This window comes from Panthera uncia, assembly GCF_023721935.1.
Source record: "Panthera uncia isolate 11264 chromosome E2 unlocalized genomic scaffold, Puncia_PCG_1.0 HiC_scaffold_20, whole genome shotgun sequence".
Classification (NCBI taxonomy): Eukaryota; Metazoa; Chordata; class Mammalia; order Carnivora; family Felidae; genus Panthera; species Panthera uncia.
In genome coordinates this window covers 5,242,122-5,255,808 of record NW_026057589.1, presented here as the reverse complement: position 1 = coordinate 5,255,808, position 13,687 = coordinate 5,242,122, and the positions used below count along the sequence as shown (strand labels likewise).

At 41.1% G+C, this 13,687-nt stretch overlaps 1 protein-coding gene across 4 annotated transcripts in view; it reads left to right on the top strand.

The window, feature by feature from the left end:
• The window catches only part of CDH11 (cadherin 11), a 153,890-nt gene that overhangs the window by 120,964 nt on the left and 19,239 nt on the right, over positions 1-13,687 (top strand). For all 4 annotated transcript variants that reach the window (XR_007455956.1, XM_049622783.1, XM_049622784.1 and 1 more), the window contains 4 exons: positions 4,603-4,856; positions 11,049-11,185; positions 11,599-11,732; positions 11,965-12,082. Coding sequence is in view for 3 of the 4 variants with exons in the window: in XM_049622783.1 (XP_049478740.1) it covers positions 4,603-4,856; positions 11,049-11,185; positions 11,599-11,732; positions 11,965-12,082 (643 nt within the window). In the remaining variant the exon portion in view is untranslated. The remainder of the gene's footprint in view (positions 1-4,602; positions 4,857-11,048; positions 11,186-11,598; positions 11,733-11,964; positions 12,083-13,687) is intronic.

The following is a 13,687-nucleotide window of genomic DNA, read 5'->3' as shown; positions in this document are numbered from 1 at the left end:
AGCCAACATTAGTACAATGAATTAGTGGCCATTGCAGCCTAATCATTAGCCATGAAGGGCTGGGGTAAGCACTCCCTCTGGTTTTCCTCTAGAAAAATAGCTGAGTGGGATGCCTGGGTGTCTCAGTTGGTTAAGTGTCCGACTTCAGCTCAGGTCATGATCTTGTGGTTTGCGACTTTCAGCCCTGCATTGGGCTCTGTGCTGACAGCACAGAGCCTGGAGCCTGCTTCGGATTCTGTGCCTCCCTTTCTCTCTGCCCCTCCCCACTCACACTGTCTCTCTCTCTCTCTCTCTCTCTCAAAAATAAACATTAAAAATTTTAAAGAAATAGCTGAGTGACTTGTGTGTTAGCATAGAGCTGTCAACTTACCTTGTTAATTAATATTACTATCTTTTCTGCTTGACACAGACATATGAGCTTTGGCATCAGCAATCCCTGCCTCCCACCCTCTGCTGTTCAAGTAATTGGGTAGTTGGTTATGCTAAGGTTGTCACCTGTTTTCAATGTATTCAGGGTATAAACACATACTGTGTCTCTAAGATCGTGAAACATTTAAATCACCCCATGGAACTCACACATCGCAAATGAGCTCTCTGCATATGATTAATTTGCACATTTCCCCCCAATTCAATGTGTTTATTCCAGGCAAAGAAACAATCTTCTACAAATCCCTGAAATTTAGGCTTAGAACATGTTATTTCATTTGTAAAAGAATGTTTGCTTGAACTCGTAGTTCAGAGTTCTAAATGTCCACCAGGAAAGAAGAGAATCTGGGAGGTGGTGAATTTAATAGAATAAATGATGGATCCTATGGAAGTCATTGTATATGTTTTAATAATATAAGAGAGTATGGAGAGATCATGGGCATATTTGTCTGTTAAAATATTCTTAAATGCAGCATTTTCTTGCATTTCTTAATTCATTCACCCATTTTTCTGCCAGGAGTTACTGCGTTCTTATCATTTGCCAGCAGGCCCCTTGTGAGAGGCTGGGCATCTAAAGTTGAAGAGACAGAGTCTTGGCTATAAGGAGGTCACCGTTTAACAGGACATTTAACTGAAAAGACAATGAAAATAGAGCGGGTTTTGTTTTCTCAGCCTGGGCACTATCAACATTTCAGGACAGATGCTTCTTTGTTGTCTGGGGCTGTTCTGTGCACTGTAGGGTGTCGAGTAGCACCCCCGGCCTCTCCTTGCTAGATGTAAGCACACGCACTACCCTACCCCACCTGTTGTGATGATTTAAAAATAGCTCTAGACATTGCCTCATATCCCCAGGATGAGGTCGAGCAAAATCACTCCCCAGTTGAGAACGAACTGTAATAAAGTGTGATAAAATCTATGAATATGGGTCATGAATGACTTCTTACAGGAGTAAAAGTTTACTTCTAGAGAAGTAGGAATTTACCTGAGAGATAAGGAGAGGAAGGGCTGAGGGCTTGGATTATGGGAACAGGACACATTTAAGAAACTTGGATAAGTCAGTCTTGAGAGTTTTGAGATGGATGCTGTGGGACCAGTTGCAACAGTGTTGTTAGAATCCGAGGGGGAAGTTACAAAGAACTGAAGAAGGCAGAAGAGGTGAAGGTGAAGGTTTCAAGAGATATTTAGAGGAGGTAGAATCATTCACGTATTGGATAGTTTTGGAAGCAATAAATACTTCTTGAGTATTGACTCTGTGTCAGACACAGTAAGCGGCAGAGGTGTAATGGTGCATAAGAGAGAATCTGCCCTCAGGATATTCAGACAGTCTCTGTGTGGCTAACGGAAGAACCAGTACAAAATAAAAATGAAACATGTCAGTGGCTTGGTGGACTGGGAGGAAAATCCAATCTGTTCATCGCAATGCCGTTGATCAAGTGGGCACCCATTTATTGCAGAACCTGGCACGGTTTCTGAGCTATTCCCTCTTAACCAAATAAACTCCTCATAAAGCAGTGTGAGAGCAGCATTAGAAGGCATTTTAAATATCCCCTATTTTAATAAAACTATTTTTATGTCTGATTATTTTTTATATTTTTTGTCCACATGTATATACATATGGATATATAACATTTGACACAGTTGCAATCATAGAGTGATCTGATTTGCTAATTTAATGTCACATCATAAACATTTTACATGCTGTTATATAATATACATAATCATTTTTAATGACTACATAACATCCCATCCTATTGATGGACCATTATTTCCTTAATAAAATCTCACAGTTGGATTTGGTGTTTTGTGTGTATGTTTCCCTGATTAGATATAACCCCTTATTATTTCTGACAAACACCAGGCATTTTTGAATGTTGTTTGTTTGGGTTTTCTGTTGAATTAATCCCTCAGGGAGAATTCTCAGAGGTCGGATTAGTAAACTGAGGGGTATTAAGATTTTTATGGTTTATGTAGTGTGTTGCCTCATTTAGCTTTATTTCAACTACTCATCGCATGGGTATAAATGTTCACAGGGGAAACTACCTTAAATCTTTTTTGGAAAGAGTCAAGGTATAAATTGTAGGTAAATGCTTAAAGGTTATTCATCCATCGGACCTGCTCCCCATTCTGACAAAAAACTGGTGTAGATGATCACTTGTCCCTGGGAGTGGGGAATCAAAAGTCAACAAGACTCAGCAGAGTCCTTTGGAGTGCTCCCCACTTAGCAGGGGCGAGAGATGAGGGACTTCAGAAAGGCAGCTGAGAAAAGTTGAGGATTTCCCAAGGCAATGAGGATTGCCAGAAGACTCGGTCAAATCTCACCGAACTAGGAAAGGGCATTCCAGACAAATGTTGGCAAGGATTTGAGGGAGTTTTGCTTGGAATCTGAAAAGATCGGTCAGACTGCAGTGTGACTCTATTAGCCTCAACGTCATCAGTGCTTTCCACTGGGAACATGGCTCAGGGCTCTGGGTCCCTACCCATATGCCTAAATCAAGTTCAAAAAAGGTCTGCTCTAAGAGCATCAAAAGGCTACCCGACATTAGAAAATTTCTCCTTACCTGGCCTCAGAACTATCATATTCTAGTTTTGTTGTTGTTGTTGTTGTTTTTTGTCTAAAAATTGCAGAGATGTTTGAGAAATTGCAGCAATCTCATATCTGGAGCCCATAAAGAACATCCCTTTCTGCTGCTCAGTAACCCAAAGAGGGGTTACAGGGTTGCTGCTGAGTCCCAGAATGGTGCATCAGCTGTATGTGATTCTACTTCAGGAAAAAGAGTGTTCCCTGAGCCGGGTGGGCAGATGATGGGAAAACTTTGAATGTGTTTCTCCTTCCCGAAAGTGAAATCATCCTTAGTTTTGAGCTTTGTAGAATTAGGTCAGGACTAAACCCTGTGCCTATGTGCCCATTCACAATAAGTGTTTGCCAGGCAGTTGACAACAGCATGGCAGGCAGATGCTAACCTTAAAAGACCCAACTTTTTCCAAACATTTGGTCGTTCAGCATCATCTGGAGTGCTAATTAGAAAGTTCTATTTCTGAGGCATCAGAACTTGTTGCTGGACCACTATTTTACTTTTCACCTTTTGCTGACTGATTCACTGTGTCTCATCTCATTCAGACCCTGGGAGTGTTTACCGTCAATTTCTCCAGAACTGCAGTCGTTCGAATACTTCTTAATTTTTTTTTTTGAATCTGTGTAAAATCTATACTGTTGATAATTTTTGCCCTTGAGGGGGCTCCTTTTAAACATATATGCATTTTTTTAACAAGGAAGTGTTATTCTCATTGGCCTATATGACTTGCCACAAATGGAAGATAACCTAGAAATGAACGCAAGCAAAACAAAACGATGCTATTGCATTCTAGCTCAACAGTTGAATCAGTGCCTCTCAAAAGGAGATTAGGAAGCATATCATATATGTTAAAAAGTAGCATATACTGAGGTATACTGATGTATCCCTGATGTTTTTAGTAATGGAGGAATTAGAAAAGGAATAATAGTATCAATAAGTAACTTAATAAGTAAGTTAATGTCATTCAACAAATCCATCCACCGAAATTACCCATAAACCACTTGAAGTCATTTTAAGGGCCAGTGTTGGTAAGGATCACAGACTTTGGGAAAGGGTCAGAAAATTAAAAATTAAGCTATCAATATGATTAACCCAGCTGTGTGTGTGTGTGTGTGTGTGTGTGTGTGTGTGTGTGTGTGTGTATGTGTGTGTATGTGTGTGTGTGTGTTTAGAGGACAACAGCCATCTAACAAGACATACTTTTGCTGAAATTCAGTGGGTATTTTTATTATGAAGATTCTTAGAACTTTACAGAATGGGCTACAATATTTGCTTTTGTAGTGTTTTAATTTCTTTCCTTAGATGATTTTGGTGAATGATTTGGACAGCCCTATTGTTGTTATGTAGAATGAAGTTCATTTTCGATGATGTGGTCCTTCTGTGTCTATTGTGCTCCTGGAATTACCCATTAAGCACATTCCAGATTTCAGCAGTTGATTTGTCTGATTTTCTGACCAAATGGCTCAGGTAATTGGATAGTGAATAGACACTGATTTTTCTGCCTTTGAGGAACTATTCACTCTGCCCTGTAAAACAATCCGGTCTTTTTCCTCCATGATTCTTTCAAGGAACCGGTTGCCAATCACGTCTTCTTTCTTGCCAGCCTGTAGATTTTGAAACCAAAAGAGCATACAGCTTGAAGGTAGAGGCAGCCAATGTGCACATCGACCCGAAGTTCATCAGCAACGGGCCTTTCAAGGACACTGTGACGGTCAAGATTGCAGTGGAAGATGCTGATGAGCCCCCCATGTTCTTGGCCCCAAGTTATATCCACGAAGTCCAAGAAAATGCAGCGGCTGGCACTGTGGTTGGGAGAGTGCACGCCAAAGACCCCGATGCTGCCAACAGCCCGATAAGGTACAGACATTTATTTAAGAGCCCGGGATGAGGAATTTTAGAGGAAAGACATTTCAGGAAAGTCCTGAGGGAAGCACATCCTTCAGTTTCAAAAAGGATCCAAGATGATCAGGTTCAATGCAGTGTAAACAAGACTACGATTTGGAAGATGTGAATTCTACTTCCCGTCTGTTACTTTTTGGATGAGTTTGTTCAAACTACATAATTTCTGTCTGCAGCAGACTTCCCAGTGTACACGGTGGCGCAATGCGTAGCAAGGCTTGTCTCGGGGAACCATAGCGAAGTATGGATAAGGACTGTGAACTAATTATAGTCATTACAATTTATGGAACACCTTTCCATGCTCCAGTTACTCCATTAGGTATGTTAGGCAGATACTCTAATGTATCCTCTCAATTTTATTCTATAGGAATTTTCACTTAAATTGAGGGGACATGGTCAAGGCAAAGTGACTTGCCCAGAGCGACACAGCCAGTGAACAGGAGGCCAGGAGAACAAGCTCTGTCTAATGGCTACAGGGCACTTGGAAGAGATAACAGAGGGCCACACAAATTTGGGGTGCTTTTCTTATTATGATATCTTTGTGACTTAGAAAAACTAGCTAGAAAAATGATTCAGAAGCCTGCCTTCCCCTTTCCTCAACCTGTGTTAGTGACCAGTGAGGCTGATGAAGATGATGAAGGACATGAGGAGGTGAGGAAAATTGTCAGAGAAGAAGGCTTGTCACAGATCCAAGCTATGTACGGGGCAGAAGGGCACAGCTGCCTGAAACCTGCCTAGGTGTCGGATCCTAGCAGGTGTTTATTCATCCATGGCCCCTCTGTTACTTCCTGTATTACCTGGACTTCTTCCCTGCTTCAGCCTGGTCTCCCTGCCTCCAGTTTCTCACCCACCCTTCTTTTGTTCTCTAGCCAGATTGAGCATTTTAAAAAAATATTTTATTTTCAGTTTTGAGAGAAAGAGAGGGCATGCGCATGAGCGAGGGAAGGGCACAGAGAAGGGGACAGAGGATGTGAAGTGGGCTCCCTGCGGTCAGCAGCGAGCCCATTGTGGGACTTGAACTCATGAACTGTGAGATCTTGGCCTCAGCCAAAGTCAGATGCTTACCCGAGTGAGCCACAAGGCGACCGCAGATTGAGCATTTGTAACAGCACATCTAAATATCACATCATACTCCACACTTGAGTTATCAGTGATCAAATTGTTTCCCCCTTGCTGCTCCCATGAGAATAATCCCAACTCTCTTATTTAGTGGCAGGCTCTTCTTTGCACCCCTCCACCCCGGTGGCTGCCGTGTCCTATTCATCTCTTTCATTTTCCATCTATTCCCTCTTGGCATAAGACTCTCCATTGCAGCTGGACTGGGCCACTTCCCATTCCTGAGGCAGAACTTGCTCTTTACATGTTCCTGCTTCCCACCTTTACATAGTCTCCCTCCAGGTGGGAGCTCTGCCCCTCCTTCTTTCAAACTTGCTACACGGTACTCATTTTTCCCACTTCCACTTCAGTGTCACCTGTTCTAGAAATTCTTCTGGGACACCCGACTCATGGATCAGATGCAGTTTCCACCTCACAGTACTCACTGTGCAAAATCACAGCGACACCTTATGCTGTGTGCTGTCCTTGGCACACTCAAAGGGGGGCTGTCTGCCTGGTTCTGGGGTTGGTAAACTGTAGCCCTTAGAAAAGATCCAGCTGCCATCTGCATTTCGCAGAGCCTCTATACTGTTTTCCATAATGGCTCTGTCTTGAAGAGATATTTTCACTCCCATGTTCACTGCTGCATTATCCACAATAACCCAGACATGGAAACAACTGCAGTATTTGTCAATGCATGAATGAATAAAGAAAATTAGACTTAAAAAGAAAAGGGAATCCCATCATTTGTGATAATTTGGAGGACTTTGGAGGACATTATGCTAAAAGACATAAGTCAGACATAGAAAGTCAAACATCGCATGATATTACTTGTAAGTGGAATCTAAAAAAGTCAGACTTTGAGAAACAGAGTGTAGAATGGTGGTTTCTAAAGACTGGGGATGGGAAAATGGGGAAATATTGGTCATACGGTACAACTCACAGTTATAAAATAAATAAGCTCCAGACATCTAATGTACAGCCTGGTGATTACAGTTAATAACGTATACTTGAAGTTTTCTAAGAGTCCATTTTAAGTGTTCTCATCACACACGACACAAAATGGTAACCATGAGAGGTGATGAATATGTTAATTACCTTGACGATGGTAATCATTACACGAGGTACACTTATATCAAAATGCCACGTTGCCCACATTACATATTATTTGTCAATCAAATCTCAGTAAAGTAGAGGGAAAATAGGAAACAAATATGAACATGAAAACAATTACCACGGACAATGGAGTTTTTCTATTGACACCAAAGAAAATGCTGAAAGGGCAGGAGGAAATCCCAAATGAAAATGTTAGTTGCCTTTAAATCCTTGAATATCCCTTTTAGCAGAAAGGAAGAGAATTATCCTTTAATGAACATCTTCTCACCCCCAGACAATGTGTTGCACTAAGTTATTTAAACTAATCCTCAGACATCCTTTGAAGCCCTGACTACTTTAGGATGCAACAGATGGAAGTACTGAGGCTCAAAGGGATGATGTGAGTTCTTCGGTCCCACAGCCAGTGGGTACTGGAGGCTGGATTTTAGTTCAGATCTGCCTTCGGTCCATTTTGAGCTTCTTACTCTAGCCAAACAGCCACCAATGGGAAGATTTCCCAAGAAGGTTTGAGTGTGGTCTTTTCTCTATGCAGAAAGATCCATTATGTCATGACTGAGGGTCAGTTTAACAACACTTTGAAACTACTCAAAAATGTCTGCGGTGTGGGTTTTAAATGAGTTAGGCTTGGCTAGGCGCATTAACAACGTTTTGGAAGAGCAATGACGTAAAAACGCTTGGAACAATTGCTCATTTCCTCTGTGCCTCATGTCTCCAGGATCCACATCTGCGATTGGTTATTTGGGTCATGTTTTCAGTGGCGGCTGTTCTGTGCAAGTAGGCAATTTCCGTGTCTATAATTATCCAAAGATGCTCAGTACGGCCCTTGAACCAACCCCCCACCTTACCCGCTCAGTCCCTGTTCCTCAAAGAATTTATAGAACATTCAAAGCTTTTTATGCACTGTGTGTACTACCTATTTTCCTGATTGTTTATCTTCACCTGTATGGGAACTTGTGTCCTTGGACTTGTGGGTAGGACACTATAGTGTCCAACAGACTCTTAGCTGCATGGAAATTTTGCAGATCTGGCTTTGCAGACTCTGTAGCATTAGACACAACTTTTCTTCACTGCTGCCTTTTTGAGACAGTCTCTCTTCTCACCTTCCTTGGCAGTAGTCTGTTCCTGCCTCCGACAGCACCACCCTGGCGTCTTCACTGATGTTTGATCCCTGTCCAGGTAGTGGGAGCTCCCTGAGATGCATGCTTTTGACCTGGATCTTTCTCTCTCTGTCCTCTCATCAAGAGCATTCCTACCCAGGCATGGCTGAATTGAGTTAAGGCTCCAGATTCTCTGCCTTAGGGCTGATCTTTCTCCCTGATTCTGCTCTGCACCTATTCTGCTCTCTGCTGTGACTTTTCACACACTTGCCTTTTCCTTCTCTGGCTTGCTCATTTATTTAAACTTATTTTTGAGCTCATACTTACTGTGACATACTTAGAGTCTGACACCACCTTGATCCTGTGAAACTTGAGGGAGAGCTGACTTGTTACTCTCCTAACATGGCAGCCTATCTCTGGTGGAATTCTAATCTCTTTCCTTTCTGCTAAGCTGACTTTTTGTGTTTCTCAATGTCTCCCTCTCTCCGACATGACATTCAAGCTAGAAACTCTCTGGGACTCTCCCAGCCTTCCAAGTATCAGCTGAGTCCTAATGGTGCTATCTTCATCACACAATCTTGTGTTCCTTCTCACTCCTATACCAGTGCCTGTGTCCCCAACACCTCATTTGGATGCTAAATCTCTCTGCACTTCCTCCATTCTCTCTTGCTCAGACCATCTTGCCCACCCTATGTTATTAATCACCCTGACAGCCTAATTCCATGTATTGTTCCTCTGATCAAAAGCCCTCTATGATTCTTCACTGGCTATAGGATAAAGGTCATATTCTGTAGACTGACATTGGAGAACTTCCATGATCTGTCCACAGTGTGTGACAGCAACAATAAAAGAAGAGCAGGGGCGCCTAGGTGGCTCAGTCGGTTAAACTTCCAACTTGGTTTGAGATCGGGTCACGATCTCGCAGTTTGTGAGTTTGATCCCCTCATTGGGCTCTGCGCTGACAGCACAGAGTCCGCTTGGAACTCTGTCTCTCCTTCTCTCTCTGCCCCTCCCCCACTAGTTCCTCTCTCTCTCTCTCTCAAAGAAACTTAAAAAAAAAGAAAAGCAACTATTATTTGTTGTACTGCTTACAGTATGCAAGGCACTAGGTTATATATCTTAACATCTATAATTTCATGGAATTCTTACAGACAAGCTAAAACTTAGGTACTGTTAATAATCCAGTTTAAAAGATAAGTAAGCTAAGATTTATAGAACCTAAGGACATTTCCAATATCACTGAGCTTATATGTACTGGAGCATGAACTTGAATCTAGGACTTTATAAAACCAAAATTCATGCCCTTCGCTTCTAGAGAATAATGCTTTGAATTGTTAATTATCTTTCTCCCAGTTACTGTGTCTTGTCATGTCCACTAGATAGTAAACTCCCTGGTGGCAGGGGAAAAAATCTATTATTTTTGCCTCCTTTTCACAGAAGGCTACCCGCTGAAGGCTTTGTTACTGAGCCTCTCCTGACATTTGCGAGGCATGTGTACCTGGTTTCTCTTCAGCTTCTTCCCTGGGGAAGGGGACTCATCATCCCATTCCCATACGGAGCTTCACAGTCTAATGACATCATGGACGAACTCGTGTCTTTTACACCATGAAGTGCTGCTCCATGAGTGGGTTGGAAGCAACATGATCTAGAATTGGAAGATTTGAGTTCTCATGTTGGCTCCCCCAGAAACGAGATAATAGGCCATTTGGAAATCCCATCATTTGTAAATGGAAGATATTAAACTCTGACATCCATGGTCTTTGCCACCTTTAATATATCTTGACTTTTATGACCTTCGATGAATGCCTTCAGACATATATATTCTGTAAACTTTAGGAAACTGCAGCTAAGCCCTCCAACAGCGGGAAACCACCCAATTATGAACCCAGTATGCTACCCGAGTTAATATAACCACCTTTGCTCCTCATTTTGGAGACAGTGTGGTGGAGTGAAAAGGAAAGGAGCTTTGGTGTTGAACAGACATATTAAAGCCAGGACTTTGGTATTTACAACTCTGGGTATCCTGGACAAGCTATTTTACCTCACTACACCTCAATAAAGGTCATTCTTCTTGCTCCGTCTCCCTCCTCACTGGGCCATAAACATGGTCCAGTAATATTCTGGAAATTATTTTCTCTTTTCTTAGAAAAACAAGCAAGCTTTCTAAGTGGACAGGAGTAGTTAAAAACCTTCTGGCTAGGATATTAGGCACAGCCCATCATAAAAGTATGAGGAGAACACTCTACAGATGAATGACCAAGACTGCTTTGCATATTTCATCATGGAATTCAGACCCAGGCTACCTAAGAACCCCTAAAACCAAATAAATAAACTAAATAAATTCACTCAAACTAGAGTTAGAATTTTTCTTTAAATAAGGAGAAAACTGATTTTTTAGTACCATAAATGCTCCTAGATGATAAATTTAGGTAAACTTGAAACTATTTAATATTTTGATGCAAAAATCTGGCAACAGTTTGATGCATTTTTGACTTTCTGAGTAGTTTGGGCAATCCCACTTCCCAAATGCAGTTTCATAAATATTCAGAGGGTGGGGGATTGTAGTAAATACGAAGAAATATGCAACATGTCATTACGTTTCTCAATCAAATATGCTAAACAGCTCTTTCATTCATTGTACTGAATAAAGAAGCCCAATGCAGCAGAATGATTTCTATAAAAGATTCATGTATGAAGTTTAAAAAGTAAATTTGATTAAAAAGGAAACCTAGTTGAAGCAATCCATTGAAAAAGTTATTTTAAATATAGCATGGAGAAAATATTCAAATATTAAGCTGCTCAGAATGTCTCCGTCTAATTGCCTTATTTGCATTCCGCTTAGGTATTCCATCGATCGTCATACTGACCTCGACAGGTTTTTCACTATTAATCCAGAGGATGGTTTTATTAAAACCACAAAACCTTTGGACAGAGAGGAAACTGCCTGGCTCAACATATCCGTTTTTGCAGCAGAAATCCGTAAGTATTCTCCTAAGGGTTTTGATTCTATTTTACCAAATTTTATTCCATCAGACTCTATATATATTCTGGAAAATGACAGACAGCTGAGATAGAATACATTTTTTAGTCTTAAGCATATTTTTCAGTGTTTAAAATTTATTCTTCGTCATGTATCGAAGAGGACATATAAACACGTAGAGATATTTTCATTTTCTCTGGCAGAACTGGGTATAGATTTGGCAAGTTAGATCTTGACACTATAGCCATCACTGGGGGACTCCCCATTTTAGGCTGCCACTCAGTATTGTTAAATCCTTAGAGCCTAGATTTGTGGGTGCTTGTGTACCTATAGACCAGTGGTTCTCAAACTTGATCACACATTGGAATATCCTGGAGGGCTTGTATTTACTGTCTGAATTCTCTTCTTTCAGACAACCGGCATCAGGAAGCCAAAGTGCCAGTGGCCATTAGGGTCCTTGATGTCAACGATAATGCCCCCAAGTTTGCCGCCCCTTATGAAGGCTTCATCTGTGAGAGTGATCAGACCAAGCCACTTTCTAACCAGGTAATGATGCCTTCCCCTTTTCTGGCTTTGTACAAGCCATTTGAAAACAGAGTTTGATCTTGAGAGCTTCACCTGGAGATACCTGCCGCTGCCCAAGAGGTCTTCAGAGCCCAGTTTAAGCTCTGTAGCTGTGCTCTTGTTAAACCCAGGCTTCTCAGCCAGCTAGGAATTTTTGAATAAATGATGTGCCAATGTCAGCATGATTTATTTATGGGCCACCTTTCTCTTTCAGCCAATTGTTACAATTAGTGCAGATGACAAGGATGACACAGCCAATGGACCAAGATTTATCTTCAGTCTACCCCCTGAAATCATTCACAATCCAAATTTCACAGTCAGAGACAACAGAGGTTCGTACCAAAGTTCCTATGCATTCAGAGAAGTAGAAATGGAAGAATGAATGGCTTTTATATTGCAGAACACAAGTGTTTTCCCTAATCTTAATAATGCCTGTCTGTTGAAGAACAAACAAGAAGTAATAATGCCACCTTTATTTTGAGACATGTGGGCTCATTTGGTGCATATGAATAAGTGAGTGTAATTTTATTTTACTTTTTTTATTGGCTTTGATATTCAAGACGCAGTGGGGAAACCAAGTGGGGAAGCTTACAGGGTCAATATGCAAACAACCTCATTTATCTTTTTTAAGAGGTTGATAAACCCTTGGGGGGAGCATGGCTTTATGAATATTGATATCAAATAAAGCATTATAAGAGATTAGTTCAACTTTGTAAGGCAATGTAATCTTTCAGATGGCCTTCCCTTCCAAGCATGGTTTTAATGCAGTATGGTTGGGTTCATAGCTTGTTACCTAAAGATGGTTACAGAATTATTGCCTGAAGGGCATGAACAGAGCATTGTTTGGCCACTATAGACATGGTGAAATTTAATATCATGCCTGCTTCTCATTCCATCAAAGAGGTTCTAGACTTACAAATTATTTGAAGTAGCTGTTCTTCCATATAGGCCCAAACTGATACAGTCCCTTGATAAAGTTGGTACCAAGCCAGGATCAGAAAATAAGTTTCTTGACTTCTGGGCAGGCTATGTTTGTCTACAGCTGTCCCTAGAAACCCGTGACAATGCAGTTTGTAGAAGCAGGAAGACAAATGCCATCGTTCGACATAGGACTAGAAGGTAGTCCTCCTGAGCACACATGCTTTCATTAGCCACACAGTACTAGGTTATAGATTGACTGCTTTCCCAGTGACTGAGATCAGGCATATAGGAGCTTACATTAACCTAATAAGTATTTTTGCTTTCCCCATCTCTGTTATCACTCATCAGAATCATAAATACCGGTAGCTATGTTCCAAACAACATGCCAAGACCCTTCCCACACGCCATCCGTTTCTTTCCCTCAACACACCATAGGTAAATGTCATTATTATCATTCCCATTTTAAGATGAAGAAAATGAGGCACATAACCATCAAGTAACTTGTTCAAAGTCAATGAGCCACATAGGAGTTAGACCTAGGTTTTAAACCCAGGTTTTCAGAGGCAAGACATTACAACCCTAAGCACTGTCCCTACTGGGTTGATTATTAGAGGAAAGAAGTTCCCCATCCTGCTTGGAGTTGAGGGGTATGATCTAGCATACTGCATTTTTATTTCTGGAACTGATTTGAGCATTTAATTATGGCCTTGTAAAATCAAGCACATATCAAAAGGGACTGTGGGATAAAATGTCCTAGGTGCTGATAGATTTTCTCTCCTGATGCTTTGCTTTCTGCAGTGGACATGCTCTTGAGAGCCTGGGTGTGAAGAAAGTAATACGACAGACCTGTGTTTTAAAGGAACCCTATGAAACAACCTGTCACTAAATGATTCCTATAATTTCAAAATAGAAATGGTGCTTGGAATGCTTTAATTTTATATTTCATCTAAGAAATTTCATCTAAGAGTTTTCTTTTACTTGTTAGCTTTGGTTTATGGGCACATGTGAGTGCCTTA